This window comes from Mizuhopecten yessoensis, unplaced genomic scaffold (assembly GCF_002113885.1).
Source record: "Mizuhopecten yessoensis strain PY_sf001 unplaced genomic scaffold, ASM211388v2 scaffold7087, whole genome shotgun sequence".
Lineage (NCBI taxonomy): Eukaryota > Metazoa > Mollusca > Bivalvia > Pectinida > Pectinidae > Mizuhopecten > Mizuhopecten yessoensis.
In genome coordinates this window covers 825,184-848,317 of record NW_018406874.1, presented here as the reverse complement: position 1 = coordinate 848,317, position 23,134 = coordinate 825,184, and the positions used below count along the sequence as shown (strand labels likewise).

General features: G+C 36.3%; 2 protein-coding genes across 2 annotated transcripts; one reads left to right on the top strand and one right to left on the bottom strand.

Moving 5' to 3' along the window:
* The first annotated feature begins 1,852 nt into the window (after window positions 1-1,852).
* Window positions 1,853-11,120, top strand: LOC110453078 (RNA-binding protein 8A-like). The gene is made up of 6 exons (XM_021501907.1): window positions 1,853-1,940; window positions 5,334-5,393; window positions 6,353-6,430; window positions 8,557-8,693; window positions 9,355-9,485; window positions 10,175-11,120. The coding sequence occupies exons 1-6, from the start codon at window positions 1,877-1,879 to the stop codon at window positions 10,203-10,205; spliced, it is 501 nt and encodes a 166-aa protein (XP_021357582.1). The 5' UTR covers window positions 1,853-1,876; the 3' UTR covers window positions 10,206-11,120.
* Window positions 11,121-12,592: 1,472 nt separating this feature from the next.
* On the bottom strand, window positions 12,593-20,523 carry LOC110453104 (uncharacterized protein MG039 homolog). The gene is made up of 8 exons (XM_021501942.1): window positions 20,253-20,523; window positions 19,297-19,505; window positions 16,756-16,909; window positions 16,231-16,437; window positions 15,696-15,853; window positions 15,436-15,554; window positions 14,621-14,831; window positions 12,593-13,244 (listed from the first exon to the last, which is right to left on the bottom strand). Exons 2-8 carry the CDS (start codon window positions 19,437-19,439, stop codon window positions 12,992-12,994), a joined length of 1,245 nt encoding a protein of 414 aa, XP_021357617.1. The 5' UTR covers window positions 19,440-19,505; window positions 20,253-20,523; the 3' UTR covers window positions 12,593-12,991.
* Between the last annotated feature and the right edge of the window lie 2,611 nt (window positions 20,524-23,134).

The following is a 23,134-nucleotide window of genomic DNA, read 5'->3' as shown; positions in this document are numbered from 1 at the left end:
CTGCAAGCGTATATTGGGTATTAAAAGAAGCACGCCAAACTACATGGTTTATGGAGAGATCGGGAGATTCCCTTTATATGTTGAAGTTAAAACCAGAGTAATTATGTTTTGGGTATAATTATGTTTTTTGATAACTAGCAATAGTCTGTCAAGCACTGTGTATAACTTAATATTTAACTTACAAACAAATGGAATCATGGAGTTCAAATGGTTAAAGAATGTTCATGATATATGTATAGAAACAGGTTTAAATTTTATCTGGGTATATCAGAAAGCATGTACGTTCAATACAGATTATTTGAAACTTGTTGTGAAACAAAGATTACAAGATCAGTTTATCCAAAAATGGTTTAACGATATCGAGAGCTCTTCAGGAGGATCTACCTATTCCAATTTTAAAACAAATTTTGAACTTAAAAAATTCTTTGTGAAACTAGCCAAAAGAAAGCCAAATTGTTGTTAAGTTTAGAACTTCAAATATGCACTTACCTATAGAAACTGGAAGATGGATTGGAATACCCCAAAAAAACAGAACTTGTAATCTTTGTTTTAATGAAATTGGTGATGAATATCATTATCTATTTAAGTGCGAACATGTATCTGTTAAACAAATAAGACAACTATTTATTCCAAATTACTACTATACTTTACCTAGCCTTATTAAAATGCGTGGACTATTTACTATATACAATGTAAAAGTTTTAAAAAATGTTTGCAAATTTCTAGAAAAACTTGAAAAGCTATTGAATGTATGTAATTAGTTTGTAGCCTTTATGGCTTTGTTATCCGCCATGTCTATATGAATATGATACATATTGACCTATTGTTACATACTTTGTATGTCTGAGAGAAATAAAAATCTGAAATCTGAAATCTAAAATAGTTTCACAGATTTCCATTCTGTAACAGCCAAGGAATATGGGGGCAATGTATTTTAGCGATGCAGCATAACTCTTGGACCTAGGTGTGAAACTATTTTAGACGTTACCTATGAAAGCCCTTCGTCTTCCTTTGCAAATTAAAATAATCGTGTACACGATTTATGACATTTCAATTACACTGCCGCATACACTTTCATTACACTACTGTGTACACTTTCATTACACTACTGTGTACACTTTCATTACACTCCCATTTATATACGTTATTATACTGACGCATACACTAAAACTGCTGCTCTGCCGTTTTCATATATATTTATGACCTTACAAAAACGCAAGAACGCGAAACCCTAGACTGAATTAATATCACTTTAATACACTGCTATATACACAATTATTACACTGCTATATACATGTTTATTACACTGCAATATACACGTTCATTACACTGACTACCATGTAGCATTCCATTATATTCCATATACACCACCGCCACATACACGTGTATAGACTGTCATTACAAAATATACATAATGTATGTACATGTACTTTCTATACTTTTAGTACACTGATATATACAGATTAATTATTACACTGCTCGTGATATACACGTTTATTACACTACCCAGAGACATATATATATTAATATATACGTCTCTGCACTCACTGCCTTACACTTTCATCACAAACCGTATCCTCGGATAAAGTACACTGTATAAACTTTCTATTTTCTGCCACATACAATTTCATTACACTACCCGTGTTTATTTTCAAAGTTTTCTTTGTAAAATAGTAAATTCTTAACTTATTTTTCAAACAATAGACTGAATGTCTATTGTTTGAAAAAGAAGTTAAGAATTGTCTTTTTTTTTTAATTATGATTGAAATAAATGGTCAGCATCAAAGGTAGGGATTTTTTTCCGACGACAGAAGAAATATAACGGAGTTATTCCCCCTGTGGCGCCACACTAGTTACACACGCGGCTCAAATAAAGATGGCGGATGTTTTAGATTTGCAAGAAGGAGGAGATGAATTTGAGGTTGACGAGGAAGGCGATCGTAAGAAATTCAATATTAATGTGTGATTATTAAGGAGAAAGAATACATAATTCTGCTAGATGTCATTTTAGTTTGAAAATTGTATAGAAAGATGGATACTAAGTCGATCACAGACCATTCGCCGGTGCCTACAACAACAACAAGAAAGAAAGTTTGACGATGTTTAGGATAAATTACCAAACGATCCGTTTGCTTCCCATACTCCTACAAAGCATTGTGTATATGTTAAGAGTTTTTTTTGTGTAAATTCCTGAATAGTCCATAACCAACATCACGGCACGCACATGTAGTGATTTAGTTTACTTTGTGACATCTCAACCCCCCCCCGTCATTTTCATGGTCACCGGTACAGTAAATCTTGGGTATTATATATACAAAATATCATGTTTCAACTACAGAATCGTTTATTAATTTACAATTTTCTACAATAATACATAGGTAAGAAAACCCAACAGGCCCAAGTCAGCATTAGGATTTTTATGATTACCTAAAGCACTACACCATGCAACAGTGTTCAAGGCACTTGTGTGATCGACTGTTGGCGTGTGAAGCTATGCCAAGCAACATCAATTACCTGACAGCAGACACCCATCATCGCAAGTCACAGGTTTTAATCCGCTCCTGCTGGTACAACAGGTTTGAAGTACTCGGAGTGGAAACAGATTAAATCCTGTTGCTTGCTACTAAGTCTGACACCAATTTGTAGTAAAGATCAATAAAATATATTAAGGTGAGGGTACTGTACCCAAAATGAAACACTTTTCAAAGATATGATTTCAAACTTAACTGTACAATGGACGAACATGTAATGTATTGTTTCTGCATTTTAGTGCATATATTAAAACATCCTTACAACTGAGTTGTCTTAAAGTGCAAAATAAACCCCCATTGATAATAAGTATTATAACGAGCGCGCGTCCGGTGTCCATGTCTCACCGTCTGCTGTCGAAGAAGTATGGGAATCTTGTTTCGCCAAAATAGTGTGCTTTCTGGATCCTGGATTATCACGATCGAAAATGTTATATTTCCTCTATGTCAGGTCTGAAAACAATGGTCAGAAATAGTCTAGCAGTCTAAATTACTATGCGAAAACTCTAAAATATCAACCAAGAGTCCAATTGACAGGTACAAATATAATTTATTAAAGGAACAAGTTAAATAACAAGGTATCTTTACAGAGTACAGATCAGTATAATATTACAATACAAACAAGGCCTCAACACAGGTCCTTGCACCAGACAATAACAAATGTAATTGACAAATTGTACACAACTATTCCCAAATTATACACTAATTGACTGTATTTCCTGTACTAATGTCCCACTAATCACCAGAGCCTAATATTCAAAGTCACCTAAATTATAATCTGATATGCAGACCAGCAAAAATACAAGAAAGCTTCAACTATTCAGATAATTTGTAATAATATGACAGTTCAGCTATAAATAACCAACTACCTGGATTTCCCCTTGTATCCGATGACAGTGTCAATAAATAGAACTATAAATAACATAAACAGTAAGCCTAAACCCAAAGTATGAGAAATTCCTAAATCTAACCTGTTCAGAGGCGACCGTTTGCAAGCGAAGACAGTGATGAACTTAGAAAAAGGTCTGATCCGACCTGTACTTATAACCTTCCAAATATTACTACTCAGGAGAGGTCTGGTGATTAGACGGGAGAGGTCTGGAGACACTTTCTCATAGGATTGCATGTAAAAGTAATAAAACCTTATCACACACGGCCTCTCATAATATCCGCTCAAACAATAAGTGCTTTACATTAAAATAATGGTACAAAGTACAAAAATAAATGTAAAACTACTATTTAATGCCGCTAAGTTTATGGAATAAAAATATACTAAGTTTAGGGAATTTCCTGCAGTAGTGACGTCAGACGCCGGTAAGAGTTATCGAAACGCTTGAGAGAGGTCCGAGAGGCCTCTCCGACTGACTAAACATCTAAGACATCATTAAAAGACATAAACAGTGTCCGAAAAGGTTAGCATACTCTTTTAAACATAATAATGACTCAATGTCCATCAATCTACCGTGGCTTACAAACCTAGGAAGTTAAAGAATCAAGTAGTTTCGAGCATCTCGCACAGTTCGGTTTCAAAATGGCGGTCCTGAGAGGTGTTTGAGATGCTAACGAGAGGTTGATTTAACACGAAATTAGCAGGGAAGTTATAAATCATTTCTACAATGTTCTGTAGTTGTAATTTGAATAATCACCATTTAAAACTTATGTACAAACACATTTTGGACTATAAAATGGACATTGGTGTTATTTATGTAGTGTAAACCCATCACACAGGCGCCCAGCGATATGTAAACAAATCGTCTGCAGGGCCAAGACACCCATTTGTACGGGGCTGACACATTACAGTATTTTGAAAAACTGAGTAAACCTAGACTGAGATTACTTGATCTCCTTCAGTTACAGGTAATTGATTTTTTTTTCGAAAAACTATTTGATTTCACTAAAGCCTGAGCCTAAATAAATATGGCCTATTTACTACTACAGTTACGTTTGAATGTTTCCACGTAAAAAACATAGTCTGTCTTTGCAAAGAAGACAACCTATCTCCCAGTGTAGATTACCTGGTATGTTTTTCTACAACATAAAAATCTAACAACAAACATAATGTTTATAATGAGTATTGTCATTTTTTAACTGTTATCAGACGATTGAATACATTGCTGTGTGAAAATTCTGCAAAATGTCACAAAAAGATGTCAGACAAATTGTCAGAGATAGAAAAAAAACCCACTACCACAGGTATCACGTGGGAAATCCAAGTCTGAGGTGTGAGAATAAGTAGAGCCAACATTTCACAGACGGTATCCCAATAAAAAACAATAAATCAACAACACCTAAAAGTTCCCAAACCATTAAAACTTGATCAGACAGTTTTAAAACCTCTTCTTCCCCAAAACTGTGATTGACTGGAACAGTGTACCTGAGAAGGTTGTATGTACATTACCTGAAGCAGTGAACATTGATCATGAAGGGCTTCAAGCTTAGGACCGCCTTCCATTTTGGGGACAAGGATATTTACCTGTGCTCTCCCCTGTAGTGCACATGCCTAATTAAGGACTTGCAATGTATTTAGGCAGAACATTTCTTCAATTGTGTTTTAAATTTTAAGAATTAAATTCAATAAAATCATCAATTTCTGATAATTGAGAAATTGTCAATAATGTATATTTCAAACTCGTACACCACTTTAAAATTTAAGACCAGGAACATTGCCGATTTTTACAGATTAATAACAAGATAGTGTTTGGTTTCATATTAATTTCAGTTTCATAGAACAAAAATACAGTAGCTTCGTTGAAACCATTTTCCATATTTAACTTTTAATCTATTATATTTTTTTTTTGCTTTTAGAGGGATTACAGAAGCTAAAAGAAAAAGCCAAGAAACGGAAAGGAAGAGGATTTGGTGCAGGTATATACATAACATCTGTACTTTTGTACATCTTTAAATGTGTAATCACATTGATACATGTAAACAAACCATTTGTGAGTCATAGCTTTAGCTGACATACCAGTATTATACTTGTTTGTTTTAATATCCATGGTCAATAACCATTCCATTTCACTATACAAAGATGTTTCACATCTCCTGATAAAGCTGGGATTTTTATAAGTATCTGCTGCTACCCATGCATACTGTTGGATGTAACTAATGTGAACACCCCCTACCATCCTCGATAACCAGGGGTTACGCTCACGTTCGCTCTCTACACCCCTGGAATATGTCATAGCAAAATTGAAGGCACGAAGATAGCTATTTGATTGGTCTCGGGTTAAAAAAACTGACCAATTGCTAGGCTGATAAATGTCCTTTGAAGATTACAAAGGAGAGACATCCGACTTCAAAGCCTGTCAATTTTTACTGTGACTGCGAGATTCTTTTGATGTACATCAAAGGATTGAACTAGTCTACCTGTATCATCAACAAGGTGGCGCACACCAGCCTTTAATTTTGCTATGACATATTACAGGGGTGTGGAGAGCAAAAGTGAGCGTAACCCCTGGATATCGAGGTTGACCCCCCTACAGAAGTGAGCGTAACCCCTGGATATCGAGGTTAACCCCCCCCCTACAGAATTGAGCGTAACCCCTGGATATCGAGGTTGACCCCCCTACAGAAGTGAGCGTAACCCCTGGATATCGAGGTTGACCCCCTCCTACAGAATTGGAGATTTTCTTTTGTGTCCTCTACTTGGGAACACACAAGTGACCAAAGTAAATCTGCTGGAGTCATTGATAGCAGTGGCTGTTAATAGGAGGCTCAACTCTATAAAACTTAACCAGACATATGTATATGTTGAATAAGATATACATGTATGGAAGAATCTGATTTATTGTTTAGAATGTGAATAGTCTGTGATAAATTTTCAGATGGCCCAACAAGAAGTGGGGTTGAGGATTTTGAGGCAATGGATGTGGATGAAGATGGTGGACCAGGTCCTCAGAGGTGTAAGTACACATCAGTCAAGTTAACTCAATTCACCCCTGAAGAGACATTTTAACACTTTCAATTCAAAGGTTGGAATAGTTCATTGCAAAATTTCAGGGGTAAATGAGTTACCGATAATATCAGATGTAGCTGTAAGAATACGTTGTCTCAGGGCTATTGGCTACTTTTATTTTTTATTGGCTACTAAAAACTGGCTACTAAGTTTTTAAAAAAGGGGAATCTCTGTATCTTTGTCCCAGTAAACGATCCGTCTTCTCGAGCTCACGTGTGTATTGTGGCTGACACTGATTGCGTAAACATAATCAGGGCCGTCACAGATCATCGCGCGCTGTACGATTGCGAGTTAATTAATGCTTTTGTCTAAGTTGTAAAGTCAATTATCAAGCTTCAGATGGCAAAAGGTGTTATAATTCTTGTACAATAATGGACAGTGGGGTGAAGTTAATTGGATGACCCATTGACGGTGAGAAAACAGTCTGATAAGCGAGTTACACATAAGTGGTCACGCACACATACATTGACGACGCCGTAAGCCGATCTGATAAACTCGTTCAAACACCGCATCCAACAAATTTATTGGTTCAGTATATTTAAATAAGTGTGCATGGTATTCATTTACCTTTTCCAGTACCGTAGCAAGCATAAATACGTCCGAAATGCTTGATTAGAAAGTGTAAGTTAAGTATCGCATTGAATACCATGTCGAAGTGCCGATTTTCGGCCTTTCAGATCATTTAAAACAATAGGCCTATATCGTATCTGTGTACTTTCGTAGTTAGACATTTTAGAATTGAAGTGATTGAGAAAAGTTATTTAGCACCGCAGTTATGCAGTTTTTAGAACAGCAAACCATTCAGAATGACTTCATTAGGTGCCAATCGACAACACGAGCACGGGAATGGCCAAGTTGCGCGACGTGATGTGCTCCCGATTTATTTCGAAGGGTTGGTCAGTACCGTTATAAATTCATACTTTTCCTTTCAAATGTGTTCTACTGCCATTTACATTTGAAATGTGTGATCTTTTTTAATATATATATATTTTTATTTACATAAAACATGAATTACGGTGAATGTAAACACAGGAAAAATAATTTTCAATATTGCATCACTGAGGCTACTTTTGATTTGGATTTTATTAGTTTTATTTTTTTTATTGAAGGCACGGCATTAAGGCAAACAATATCTTAAAATTTGAAATTTTCAACCTGATTTTTACACAATTTCCGTGTCAAGAAAATGAGAAAAAGTCTGATTTTTCTATCGTTTGAAAATAAAATAAAATAAAGTTCTAGTGGAAATTTTCTGCATTTTAATGTAAGTCATTTTTTCTTAAAATTACAGCCATATAATCTAAAAGTATTAATTAAAAAAAGATGACATTATGGATTAAATTATAAATATGATGTATAACAAAATTTTAATTTTACAGAGTACTCTTTAATTTAACATCATGTTGAATAGTATTGCACTTAAATATTTAATGATTTTAATGGAGGGCCTATCCGAACTGTTGGAGGCCGAGAAAGTATGGCCAATGTTTAAAAAAAAGAATTGGCTACTGAAATTCAAACATGGCTACTTTTTTGGCTACTGATTTTTTAGGTCCAGGGTGAGCCCTGTGCCTTATTGGGGACACATATAATGATATTTAAATCTTGGGCTCATGCTTTTCCTATGGGACTGTCCAATGTTTGAAAATCAGTTTTATCTCTTAACAACAATTTAAAAATGATGCCTAGGACTGAATCGCTATCAAAAAACAATTGTGGTTTTACCTTATGAATGCCCTTTTTGGGGGACAACGAAGCGACCAATATGCTGCTCTCACTGCAAAATTTGGGAGCATTTTTACTCTATTGCATCCACTGTAATATTTGGGAGCATTTATCTTTTCCGTTATTTCTCTTTAATAGTATAACCCCCCAGAAACAAGGTTTGTGGGGTTATAAAGGAACCACCTTGTCTCTATGAATCTTGTAAGCACATCTCCTCCTTAACCATGTTTGATTTTTTTGTAACGGTAAAAGTACATCACATGCAGATTTGCATGTGAAGCATTTGAATTATTTATTAATTGAGGTTATTCTTGTGAAATACTCTGAATACATTTCTCCTATACACAGCTGTGGAAGGGTGGATCTTATTTGTGACTGGTGTCCACGAGGAAGCACAAGAAGATGATCTTCATGACAAATTTGCTGACTACGGCCAGATAAAAAATCTCCATATCAACCTTGACAGACGAACAGGATTCCTTAAGGTATGTCTCACTAGTTCATAAAATAACCTGGCATATATAGGTGCTTGGTGAGCTGATGAATTAGATTTTCATGTTTTTGACTTTTGTGAAGTACTTGGCAGACTTAAACCAACTTGTGTGGACAGCTTCAACTGTGGGACATGGCAGTGAAGCTTTGTATAATGGATAGGATAGTGTAAAACTAGTGGTTTACCATTGACATTTAGCAATTTTACAAGTCAAATAGAATTTTCTCTTAATTTCAGAAGTCAAAATATGTCAAATAGACAAGTCTTTTAAAGCTAAAGAATCAAACTAGTTTTAAGGAGACCATACTCTCAAGCATCGGCTGAAAGTGCTGAAACTTTTCTGAAGAAAAATCTTAAGTGCTGGGAAAGTAATAAAAAATATACATCAAAATAAAACACTTGATTGGATCTGTATGAACCATAGATTCACTTGCATTCATCAGAGTTGGATGAACATTATGAAAAGTGTCGGGATATTTTATTAGATAGAATCTTCATTTTAATTGTTTCAATGAATTGGCCATAGTTTTCTTGTCTACAAGACAGTGATTTCTTCAATGGTAATCTAAGTAATTACCAAGATAAAAGTTTTGAACTAAAAAGCACTTTTTTAATAAACAGAAATTGACCTTGACCTTTCCAATTTATTGTAGGGTTATGCTCTGATAGAATATGAAACATTCAAAGAGGCCCAGGGGGCTATGGATACACTTAATGGGTCGGACCTCCTGGGTCAGAAAATCAATGTGGATTGGTGTTTTGTGAGAGGGCCACGCAAGAGCAAGTAAGTAATCTTAAAACATACCGTCCAGCTTCATGCTGGCTTTAGTTGGCCTTAATTGGATTGTGTGCAAATTGTAATTTGCTAGTACTCCTGAAACTTGTAAAGTTGAGATTTTTAATGAATAACCCTAACTTGCAGTTTTCCATATTAAAGTGACTGTCTGTTTCTATTTATAGTGTGGAACCCCATTGAATAGGCAGTGGACATAAATGATATTAGTTTCCATGTTGTTTTCGACATTCAAACACCAGTGTTTTCAGCAGGTTTGGAAAATAAAATTGGGGACATTGGTAGTTGAGAAAACACTGAAACACTGGATAAAATCTACAAATGAGGCCAATGTGAACTTCTTGTGAACATGAGAATCATTTGTCTAGGCTATTGGAGTTTAGGTACTGAGGATATCCAATGACTTATTCATTGGTTTATAATCTGTAGTCAAGTTTAATTCAGGTGTAATCTACAAGCTCCAGCATGAAGGTTATATTGGTGGATAACCACAGACGATATGATATAGATCATACAGGCTATATATTGTTATTGTTGTTGGGGGAAGGGGGTATTTGTTATCCAGTGTAAGTGCTTCCCTGCCCCACTTGCCAATTAATATACAGATCAGTGAAAGCCCTAATGGATTCTTACAAGTGACCAGTGACCTATATTTTGAAATTGATTTTCTCTCTTTACAGAAGTCGCAGAGACAACCGGAGGAGGCGGTGATGGTGATCTTTTCCAGGACTTGTGTAATAGTTTCGTAACTTTTAAATTGTGTGTTAACAATGTGTATAAGATGAGACAGTACCTTTGCACATTGCTATCAGACACTGAACAATCACGCCTCAGTGACTCTGGAGAGGTTGATAAACAGTTCACGGATCGGAAAAGGCACGGCAGCAGATATGTGGTGTCTATATGTCATACAACCCGGTAAAAGGACTGTTCAGAAACCCAGCCCTGAGGAGGGGATCAGTTCAACATGACTCATCAGGGCAGTGATTGTCTATACTGTTTGTGTGTTAACTTGGGATAGATTTTAGCATAGCATTACTGGTATAAGGGGTGATAAAAGGACAAGACGTCTAAGGGAAATCCACCCTTTCCTTATGTTTGTATGACGAATGAAGTTCACATTTTTTTGGGGATTATATTTATCTACCAGTATATGTTCCGATGTTTACTGTGTAGTGTTAAATAATGTAGCTTCGAAATTCATAAACATGGAATTTGAATATTGTGCAAGCCATAAACAGTTATTAGTCCCATGTATCTCTCAGACAGAAGGTTAACAAACTCTTTAGTTTACCGATATACACATTTTTTCAGGCGTAGAGAAAAAAGATAGAATCTATGCAGAATATAAAGACAATATCATATTTAATTGGTTTCATCAAATTTCTGGTGCTGAAGTTAGAAATTAAGCTTTTGAGGTATTAAAATTGGCAGAAAATATTTATTTTGGTTGTCGGATCAAAAATATGGACAATGTGAAGTATAAAATTCTGCTTTCTTGGTCCTGTTTGGATCAATTTCATGTATATATATTTTTTTCTCATGGTGCAAGATTTTTGATTGAGTATTTTTAATTCAGAAATAGAAGTAAAAAGTTAAGTTTCACTATGTTAGATATGTTCCCTGTTAAATAATGAGGTGTTTCTTGGGTCTGTGATGGCAGCTTTTAACGATGAGGTACAGAGGTCCCCAGGTGTTGAAAGTACAACACCGGTATGAAAGTAGTCTTCATCTTTATATTTTAATATATGAAGTCCATCAATCATTCCTTAGATCATTACCTGATGCATTATATATACAGCTAACTCATTGTACATTATTATGATAATTCACTTCAATATCATGTCAGATTATGAATAAAACAGAACAAACAAAATTAGTGTAGCCTTTTTTTTTACGTACCTTTATTGCAATGACTATTATAAAGTAAAAGAAATGTCTGCAGGAGGAAACGCAACAAACTAATTACAAAAATGAACATATCAGGTTTTATGTAGAGTTTGTGATACAAGTATCCCGATACTAAATTCTTTGCTTAAACTTGATTAATACATGTAGATGACAAATAATGAATATGATTCAGAAACATTAACATGAATGAGAAATATGTACATTTATATGAAATCTAAAACTGTTTACATGACATTACATCCCTGAATGATCAGAACTGTCAAAAGCATATGGTTTTAAAGAAAAAGGATTGAATTACTTTAATTTGACAATTATTAACAATATGAATGCCAACTGCATATATCCCACTATACATTAATATCTGGAATAATCCTTGGAAGAAAATTACATTTTACATAAAGCATTCATGTACTTATTAGCTCACCGGGTCCGAAGGACCAAGGTGAGCTTATGCCATACTGTGGCGTCTGTCGTCCGTACGTCAACAATTTCTTTAAAACGCCTTCTTCTTCTTAACCACTGATTGTAATTCAACTAAATTTGACTGGAAGCATCCTTAGGTGATGGGGATTCAAAATTGTACAAATGGTTTGGCTGAGGGGCGGGGCCAAAAGGGGTCAATTTGGCTATATTGCTTTAAGCAACTTCTTCTTTGGAACTAAAAGATGAATATCAACCTTATTTGACTGAAAGCATCCCTAGGTAGTGCAGATTCAAAATTGTACAAATGGTGGGACTGACCCCCCCGTACTAAGGGGTGGGGCCAAAAAAAGTTTATTACTTGGAAATGGTTGAGATCCCCACCGTATAACCATATATACAATTGCTGAGTATAAAGGGAAGAATGTTTATTTGCTTCCAGGACGGCCCTAGGGTCTGGCCCCACTCTATGAGACATAGTCTCATGGTCATAACTTTGAAACGGTCGAGATCCCCACCCCAAAACTATAAATACAAATGCTGGGCAAAAAGAGACGAATGCAGTTATGATATAAGAATTGATCCTGGAGTCTGGCCACAACCCTGGGGACCTAGTTTCTGAGTCGCAGCTTGGAAACAGTTGAGATCCCCACCCCATAACCATGCATTAAATTGCTGGGCATGAAAAATTTAATACAGATATGCTACAATTCAAGGATTGGCCTTGGGGTCTGGCATATTCCCTTGCCCTTGGATCTCATTTGGGGAATATTTTGCCATGATTGCTTAGATATCCAGCTGAGCGATACAGGCCCTCTGGGCCTCTTGTTACAATGAAGTTAGCTGCTTTATTAGCTATCTTTTTGTTTGTTGGCCCTAAATTGCCACCAGGAAGAAGATCAATACCATTATTACTTGTATTTACATTTTGACTTGCAATAATATTTGTTGGAATAGTGAATTGTAAGTCTTGTCAGCCACATCTGATCCTGATCCAGTGGTATTCAGTGCTGCCATTGTGACCTCATACTGATGACAAGTCGGACAATGACATTTATGGTGCTGTGTTTGTCATTGCTTTGTGATTGGGTTATACCGACAATTCTATATGAATATAAATATAAAAACCAATGCATTTAATCTTAGTGATGATGAAATTATCCCTTTCACAAACCGGCCCAGACTTTCCTGTCAAACTTGGCAGTGTAGGTAAGTGGGTGTGTGACCGTGTACTCCTCCGATCCAAGCATTGCCGTACGATGGTTCGTGAAGCTGATGTCTATTTTTGGGATGTGCATGCTAGGACTGTTAGAAGGCTCCAGACAGAACTTGTTCTTCATGATCCCAACCACCATGTCGGCCACACCCAGACAGGAGGACAAGCCTGTGGAGCGTATACCTCCCAGGGTCAACCATTTCCTGTAAGGACACGAGATACTGCAGAGGCTGGGACAGTTGTGTGTATGCTGGAATGATGGTTGGTCATGTATTAAGAAGGATAAGTTGAAAGTTAAAGGTGCACTTTTGCCTGATGATAACATAAGGATTGTCCAGATAAACAAGATCACACTGGACATGTCATGTTTCAAAATGGGTAGTACCATAGTGTATTTTAGTGGAGAATGCAGTACAGGGTATTACCCTAGGGTGTGACAGTACAGGAACTAGGTATGGGTATGTAAAAATATAAAGACCCGGTTTTGTTTTTATACGACCGTCAAATTTGACAGTAGTATTATGGTATGGTGTTGTCTGTCCGTCCGTCCGTCTGTCCAGCGTAAACTTTGTCCGGCAATCTCCTCCTACATTTTTCGACCGATCTATTTGAAACTTGGTATACATTATAATCATGATATGAAGTTGTGTCTCCCTTAAAAGAATTTGGATCCGACAATTTTTCCAAAAGTTATTGCCCTTTGTTCATTTCAGTATTTGAATTTTGTCCGGTGATCTCCTCCTACATTTCTCGACCGATCTCTTTGAAACTTGGTATACATTATAATCATGATATGAAGTTGTGTCTCCCATAAAAGAATTTTGATTCGACAATTTTTCCAAAAGCTATTGCCCTTTGTTTATTTCGGTATTTGAATTTTGTCCGGAGATCTCCTCCTTCATTTTTCGGCCGTTCTCTTTGAAACTTGGTATACATTATAATCATGATATGAAGTTGTGTCTCCATGAAAAGAATCTTGATATGACGATTTTTGCAAAATTTATTGCCTTTTGCTCATTTCAGTATTTGATTTTTTGTCCGAAGATTTTCTCCTACATTTTTTACTAGCATATCAGCTAACCACTCTTAGAATGATGCAGATCTTATTTCAATGTAAGAAAGAATATAACACTATACGTATTTTGTTCCGCCCCGCGATACTCTTGTTTTTTTTTCAGGACATGTATCAGAGTGTGTCTGTATACTACAGGGTATATCAGGAGATTGGGGGTGCAATATTTACCTTGTCTCGGTAGCAGGGGCGGTGTGCAAGGGTGTTTACTATGGGATGTGAAAATAGCGGTATTAGGTACGGGTGTCGGAAGTAGGGCACATAATTGTTACCAGTGAGCACTACAGGGAGTCACAGGACCGGAAGGGACAAAGTTTTGTTGTCAGCTTTGGCAGTCCTTAGTTTCTATGGTGGGGTAAGTAATACAGGGTGTGACCAATGAGGAGAAGCAATATTTACTGTCCGTGTTGGGGATCACATCGTAGTTCTGAGTCTTTGTACAATGTAGTGGGATGCATATCGGAGTGTACTACAGTGTGTAAATAGAGGGGAGGGGAGTATATTTACCTGTCAGTGTGGGGGACCACATGGTAGTCCTTGGTTTCTGTAGCAGGGCGTGTACCAGAGTACGTGTGCACTACAGGGTGTGACTGGAGAGAAGGGACCGTGACTTTTCCGTGATTCAGTAAACTGTTCACCACCCCCTGTGAGAGCCTAACTGGTATGGTACGCTGCTCAGTCTCCTCTTGTGTCGGGCCGATTATCACATTGTCATACACTGAAAGTACACAGAATGTAAACAATATAAATGACCTTGAGAACAGCCCCTCTGCAGCAGTAATGTGGGGGATTCCACCATGTGACGGTGACTGAAGGAGGATCCATGAGAAGGTATTGATACCTCCACAGTCAACACAGTTTTACATGTCAGGATTGGTTTCTGGAAGGATAAAATTATGGGCTGTATTTCATTAAACGACAAATGAAACTAAAATATTTATGAAATATATTAAGAAACTTATCATTGACTTAAAACTGAAAGCTGTTTTTAAGATTAAGCACTGAAGGATGACACTCGTGGTTGAGTTGGTGGGGTTCAGAATATTGTATCTACATGGACCTGGAATACACATGAATATTAATCCTTTTAGTTTACTTAGTGAGGACTGGATTAATATTTCTACACGTACCAGTCTCCCTTGGTTTAGTTCACTGTTGATCGGGATTAGAATAATATTTAAGTTCTATATGAACCAGAATTCAATATGACTCTTAGTTTAGTTGGTGGGGATTGGAATAATGTTTGTATTCACATGAACCTGAATTCCCGTATATAACACTTGGTTTAGTTGGTGGGGATCGGAATAATGTTCTACACAGACCTGACTTGAATACAATGACTCCCTTGGTCTTCTCGGTGGGGATGGGGAGAATGCTGCTGTTGATGAGCGACTGGGTTTCTGAGCCGTAGATAAGGTACTGTCCCATTCTCGGCTTGATCCTACAACACAACAGCTAGAATAAGGTATGAAAGGCCATCATATACAAAGACATATACATTGCCATGCCAATTATAAGTGACTTAATTAGAAACTATGCTAGCCCAGGTTATCTTCGAAGCTGACCTGTCAGATAGACTGACCTGAACTTCTGGACTCCTGCCAGTTTGTCGACCACATCTCCATACAGACCAGCACTGTTGATGACCACGCGACCCTGGAACACACCTCTGGTTGTAGAGATTTTCCAGATCCCCTGGCCATCCAGTTCGCAGCTCTGGGCCATTGTACTTGTCAACACCTACAATGGCGTACAGGGATGTCCGATGAGCCAGAAATAGAATAAATAACTAATACACAAGAGTCTTCAGATTTGATTTTTTTTTTTACAAAATACAATGGTTAGTGAGCACACAGTAATATTACTACCCTATAAACAGTATTTAGGAAACTAACGGCAGATTCACAATGTATCTTAGTTTTACTTTGGGCTTGTCAGTTTTGAGGTTGGGGGTTGCAAATAAAAGTTCTGTATGTTAAAATCTATGTCCACTATTTAAAAAAATCCTTGCTTCTTTACAATTTGAAAAGATTTAAAAGTTATCGTTATTTTCAGGAGGTCTTTTCAAAATGCAACAGTAAATTCTCCAAATCACCATTCTAAAGAACAACTTGTACCTTAGCACCTAATGATTTTGCATGATGCGCAAAAGCAATAGGTGTAAGCCATGGATCAATAACTGCCTCTGTTGGTATCCAGAGAGCACCTGTTGCTCCGAGGGCTAAATGTGGCTCCATCTGGTAGAGCTGTGACATAGATAACTCCACAATGTCTTCTATCGTAGCATCCTTTGCTTTCTGAAGCACTTCAGGGAGTTTCTCTTTCTGTAAGATTAAAATCTGGTACATTTAAAATCCACACAGTAAGTCAAACATGGAACTTGTACACTTAAATAATTGAAATTTAAGACATCATTAATCAACCACATATTGTATAAGTGAAACCACAACCACTGTTAAATCCAATGGGACAGAATAAGACATTTTGGCCAGGTGTGGATCAAGGATTTTTCATGAGACAAACATAAAATGAAAGATTAAAAATAATCCAGATGACACATTTTTTTTTAACAAACATCACATTTTTCTCTGTCTTTGAATATCAATTTTTGTTTAAGATGTAAGGAAATGATGGAATTTTACCTGTTGATTGTTCCAGGCTACCATAGTTGCACCAATCTTAGAGTATGGAAGCCCAAGGGAGTTGAGGACAGGTAGGATCTGCTGTTGACATCTTAGTATACTGGCATGCTCTATACTTCCCAATGGAGCATCAAAGCCTGTATGTAACATCCCACTATAACAGAAACAGTATCAAAACCTGTATGTAACATCCCACTATAACAGAGAAACAGCATCAAAACCTGTATGTAACATACCACTATAACAGAGAAATAGCTTCAAAACCTGTATGTTACATCCCACTATAACAGAAAAACAGAACAAAACCTGTATGTAACATCCCACTATAACAGAAACAGCATCAAAGCCTATATGTAACATCCCACTATAACAGAGAAATAGCATCAAAACCTGTATGTAACATCCCACTATAACAGAAACAGCATCAAAACCTGCATGTAACATCCCACTATAACAGAAACAGTATCAAACCCTGTATGTAACATCCCTCTATAACAGAAACAGCATCAAAACCTGTGTGTAACATCCCACTATAACAGAAACAGTATCAAAACCTGTATGTAACATCCCACTATAACAGAGAAACAGCATCCAAACCTGTTTGTAACATCCCACTATAACAGAGAAATAACATCAAAGCCTGTATGTAACATCCCACTATAACAGAGAAACAGCAACAAAACCTGTATGTAACATCCAACTATAACAGAAACAGCATCAAAACCTGTATGTAACATCCCACTATAACAGAAAAACAGTACAAAACCTGTATGTAACATCTCACTATAACAGAAACAGCATCAAAGCCTATATGTAAAATCCCACTATAACAGAGAAATAGCATCAAAACCTGTATGTAACATCCCACTATAACAGAAACAGCATCAAAACCTGTATGTGACATCCCACTATAACGGAGAAACAGCATCAAAACCTGTATGTAACATCCCACTATAACAGAAACAGCATCAAAACCTGTATGTAACATCCCACTATAACGTAGAAATAGCATCAATGCCTGGATGTAACATCCCACTATAACAGAGAAATAACATCAAAGCCTGTATGTAACATCCCACTATAACGTAGAAATAGAATCAATGCCTGGATGTAACATCCCACTATAACAACAGAGAAACAGCATCAAAACCTGTATGTAACATACCACTAAAACAGAGAAACAGCATCAAAACCTGTATGTAACATACCACTAAAACAGAGAAACAGCATCAAAACCTGTATGTAACATCCCACTATAACAGAAACAGCATCAAAGCCTGTATGTAACATCCCACTATAACAGAGAAATAGCATCAAAACCTGTATTTAACATCCCACTATAACAGAAACAGCAGAAAGGTCACCAATGAAGTATGTTCAGTTTATTAAATATCATGATTCATCCCTTCTTGGTCGATCTGTCACCTTTACAAATTTGACTGGAAACATCCTTAGGTGGCAGGGGTTCAAAATTGTACAAATGGAGGGGCTGACCCCAAATAAGGTAGGAAAGGGCAAAAAAGTGATAATTTGGTATTATTGCTATAAATGACATCTCTGGAATAGATGGGGGGAGAGGTCATACATGAGCATAGTTGAGATTCTCATCTTGCTAGGTACAAAGAAACATCGTGATGCAAGGCTTGGTCCCCCACTCCCCTTGGCACTTGATGCCTGGGTTATAACATGGAAACAATGAAGATATCCACCCTATATTCTTATATTCAATTGCAAGACATGAAGAGATGAATACACAAATGCTACAAAATATGCCTGAGGTCTACTCCATCCCTAGGAACTTAACGTGGAAACTGTCAAGACCAGGAGGCCCAGAATAATAATACTTGACCAGTAGGTACCTTTGACAGAGTGATATACTTTGACCTACTTTCAAGATCACAGGGGTCAAATATGTAAAAACCTTTCAACAATTTCTTCAGAATAACCAGGAGGCGCAGAGTACTGATTCCTGGCCAGTAGGTACCTGGGACAGACTTGGAGTGCTATAAAGTTTCCCCAAATAAATTACCTTGACCTACTTTCACGGTCACAGGGGTCAAATATGTAAATATCTTTAAGCAGCTTCTTCCACAATACCAGGGGGCCCTGTGTGATGCTAGTTGACCAGTATCATGCTGAGATAGAGAAGTATAAAGTTTTATTTAGTCTTGACCATTCTTAAGTGAAGGATACTCAATATATGGTAATATTTTTAAATGTACTTTTGTTAAGAATGTCTTCCCATGATTGCTCAAATATCCAGGTGAGCAAATCAGGGACTCTTGTTTGATCTGCATAATTTGGATACCCAGATGCTTTTGAAAACAAATTGATCCTATGGGAATAGGGTATGGACTTGAAACTGAAAATAACCTCAAATAAAAAAAAAACAAAAAAAAAAACACCATGAATTACAAAAACAACATTCTCAGAAACTTATTTTGAAGACTGCATCAATTACTATACATTTTTCGATTATAAATGATCAGGTTCTGAATAGATTCACTAATGCGGCGGTACCATCATAATAGAATTTTATACCTGTTTCCGGAGCTTGCCATGGACACTAGGTGGGCTTCCTTCTCCAGAAGTAGACACCTGTAGCCGAGCCTCGTTAGTGTGAACAACTGGGAACAGCCTACCACCCCACCTCCTATAATTACTACATCGTAAACACTCTCCATCGCCTCGTCACAAAGCTGTTCTGGTTAGGTGCTCCTGAATGTGTCACAGATGTGTTCCATCAACGGCTGAAATCATTTATAGTAAATCAAATCTTATAGTTGTATACGTACAGAAAATATCAGAAAGATGGAAAGCAAGGACACTTGGATGAGAGAAGGTCTGGTAGGTTTTTGTTTCTGGAAGTGTTACCACTTAACTGTTTGTGTAGAAGTTATTGATATCAACATTTTAAGCATGAAATATAATTTTTGTAAGTGTTGAGAAAACCACCTTGGTATAAGTGGATTCCATTGAAGTACACCTATACAGACATGGAGACATTTGAGGATAAAACTGTCACATATCTGGTGACAAAATCTGTCTTGTATATGTGCACATGTTCAAAAACATATCACACATTTCTCAATTGCATGTGCAAAACAAACATGGATAATATATAATCTTTCTGGGGAATACATATGAGAAAATATTCAAATTTTTACTGTAGATCGCACATATTGAATAAAACATTTTCAATTATTTACGTCATATTTTTAATTTATATTGTGCATATCAATATAATCATTGGAGGAAAAAAATATTCAATGAAATACTTTTTACATTAGAATCAAATTAGAAATGTTTTCTAAATGGTTTTGGTAAATGTGCTATTTTTTTGTATAANCCCCCCCTCCGCACTGAAAAGATTATTTAACATGCATGCATCTGTTACATTTCACTATATTTCTGTTAAGAAGACGATACATTTTCTCCATGATCTTTATTTTCCTTTACTTTTTGTATCCCCCCTGAGTGTTGTTAAAAATACTTACAAACATGGACTCATACAGTAGCCTGCACATCATAGACAACACTAGGGGTCTGACACATATCACATTAGGTATGGCAATTTAGGTCAAGGAACAAAACAAAGTGCCATAACTATCTGTACAAGTGGCAAGGTAGCTTATCTTCAGCTCATATCAGCTACTGTTACACACTAAATCTTAGTATCAGCTTGGCCACACAGAGGTCATCTATACACGGCAACTTTATTTCCAAAAAAACGGATATCAAACATATTTCAATTCCTTTATAGAGAGAGTAAACTTTAAGTTGTTTAAGTTAACATAGATGAGTATCACATGCAGTTGTTAACACTCAATAGGCCACAGTGAATGAAAACAATCAAATGAAATAGATACTGATGTAGGGTTCTTATAATTGCTCATGAATTATGCTTTCTCAATTTCAACACAATTTAGACATATGTAACTACAAACGTTGCATGTGTTTAATTATAAATTGTGTTAAAATTGGGAAACCGTGATGCATGTTTTACTTTATTAGCCAAAGGGAAAAGACAAGGTGTTCTAATTTTGTTTTACAATTTCAAAAACAATTTGAATCGAGTTTATCGTCCTTTACTTATATTTTAAAACATCACAAAGAAAAACGTGTTTAAAATGAATGAAGTTTCATAACTGAAAGAAAGGGTCCACAAAACACAAGTGTGCAACACTGCTTTCCAAAGGTACAAATGTGCTATAAGTGTGGTAAATGTATGTGAATTAGCAAAAAAAAGTGGTGCTCTAACCCCACCCCTGTGGGACTGTATAAAGTGGCACAGGAGACCTGAGTATAGTATATGTGACACTCCATCAACCGAAGACATAAGTATAGCAAGTTTGGTGAATGCAGCTAAAAGAGCAAAGACGGTATATATGCTCCAAACATTTTTTTGATATAAACAAAGGACAATAACTCTTCTATTAAAAAAAAGCAAAATTCTGAAATACACAATATATTGACCTAGCTTACTCTCAATGTTAATCATAATTCTTTCCTTTATTTATATTTTGCCCTAGTATTATCAACCTGAGTTTGATTGACATGTATGGCCTTGTAAACACCACAGCATTAAAATTATCTTGATTTTTTTTAAAGGTCAATGTTTCTCAAATATCCATCAGGTATCAACATTGATAGTTAGTTGATCAGGGAAAATTAAAGCACTTAGCATATACACATATGTTATTTGTTTAATTGATTACATTTCCTTCTGATGACATAGTGCATGAGGTCTGCCAAACCAGTGAAAGTGGGAAATTAATGCAGCAATTTTTTTAAAGTGTTAAAACTGAAACACAAGTGATATCCGTGCATTATAGATGAACAATAAAGGAAAATGTTAATAGATACATTATTAATGAAAGATAAGTTAACTGCATCGGTTATGTTAAATACCTGTACAGGTAGAAAATAATCCATCTAATTCATAACAATACACTACTTATATAACCTACAGGTGAAAAATATCACATTTCAGCAATATTATAAGTATAATCAGGGATCTATTTTTACAATGCAAAGTGTAAAGATGAAAACTGAACTTCTATAATGTGCTTGTAAGCCTATTCAATCAAAAACATTATAGCTATCAACTAAACAGAACAGTCTTACCTATTTGCTGGAGCCCAATTTGTGTACTATTTACCACAAAGGACTAAAACTCTCACACTGGACAGAACTGAACTTAAAGCGATATGGTTCATACAAAATTAGACTAAAACTCTTTCAACTGTATATAAGGAATAGTGTTTAAATAGTAACCACCATTTCCCTTATTGAACCCTATACAATCTGCCCCCATGAGGAAAACATGTGTTCTTATAAAACAATTATTTCCCTTGGTTGAGAATTGCTTTAATATCCTACATAAGGTTAAGATCCCTTTACTCATACTGAGAAGTTAAATGATAACCCCTAACTTTTACTATTGAGCCCCAACTCCTCTACGACCTGATTGAGCCCACACATTTTATTATACAAAATTGAATTGCCTCTACTTTGTTTGAGAGATATGCTTTACTCCATGTAATGTTAACATTCCTCCTGCCATACTCTATGAGAAGTATTATAAAGGTTTTCCCCTATTGGGCCCTTCCCCTTCCCCTATTGGGCCCTTCCCGTTCCCCTTCCCGTTCCCCTATTGGGCCCTTCCCGTTCCCCTATTGGGCATAGGCCCTTCCCGTTCCCCTATTGGGGCTCACTCAGTATTTATAAAATAATGAATGAACCTTTTTGCTTAGAGATTTTGCTTTATGCCAAATATAATTGAAATCTCTTAATCTGTAGTTATATGTAACCTTTTAAAATGTATCACGCCCCCTCCCGGGTCCCAACATTTCCCATATTAGGCCTTGCCAATCTAGCGTATGTATCAGAATATGAAATGTCAAATAAGGATCAATCTCAATAGTATATTTAAGATATGGACAGGGTGGCAAATTATGTCTGCGTCCGTCAAATATCTTAACTACAAGAATATTAGTTGCCAGGTGTTTTTTTAACTTGGAGTATTCTCCCTTGTATATAGGAAAAGACAAGGCAACCTAAAAGAGATTTTGTGGCTTTGGGCTAATTTTCTTTGCAAGTTATTCAGACATTGGTTAAGTGTATGAGTGAAGAGGAAAAGTCCTGAGTAAGGCCCCAGGAATTTCTGTTTTTGGTTTTTATTTATTTTATACCCCCTGCAAACAGTTTATGGGGGTATATAGGAATCAGCCTGTCTGTCTCCTAAACTTCTCATTAACCCTTGGTTGATTTTTCGTAACTTGACACAGTAAAAATACACCACATGCATGAAGGAAGAGATTCATGATTCAACTAGTTGTTTTATTTTTAGTCCCCCACTGGGAACCGGGGGGGGGGG

Excerpts from the sequence above, each read along its gene's own strand:
- LOC110453078 (XM_021501907.1), top strand. The coding sequence starts at position 1,877 with ATGGCGGATGTTTTAGATTTGCAAGAAGGAGGAGATGAATTTGAGGTT. Across the intron at positions 5,394-6,352 it reads AGGAAGAGGATTTGGTGCAG|ATGGCCCAACAAGAAGTGGG; the intron begins GTATATACATAA and ends ATAAATTTTCAG. Across the intron at positions 8,694-9,354 it reads GACGAACAGGATTCCTTAAG|GGTTATGCTCTGATAGAATA; the intron begins GTATGTCTCACT and ends AATTTATTGTAG.
- LOC110453104 (XM_021501942.1), bottom strand. The coding sequence starts at position 19,439 with ATGGAGAGTGTTTACGATGTAGTAATTATAGGAGGTGGGGTGGTAGGC. Across the intron at positions 15,555-15,695 it reads GCAGGAGTCCAGAAGTTCAG|GATCAAGCCGAGAATGGGAC; the intron begins GTCAGTCTATCT and ends GTTGTGTTGTAG. Across the intron at positions 14,832-15,435 it reads AGTCATTGTATTCAAGTCAG|TGTATGACAATGTGATAATC; the intron begins GTCTGTGTAGAA and ends GTGTACTTTCAG.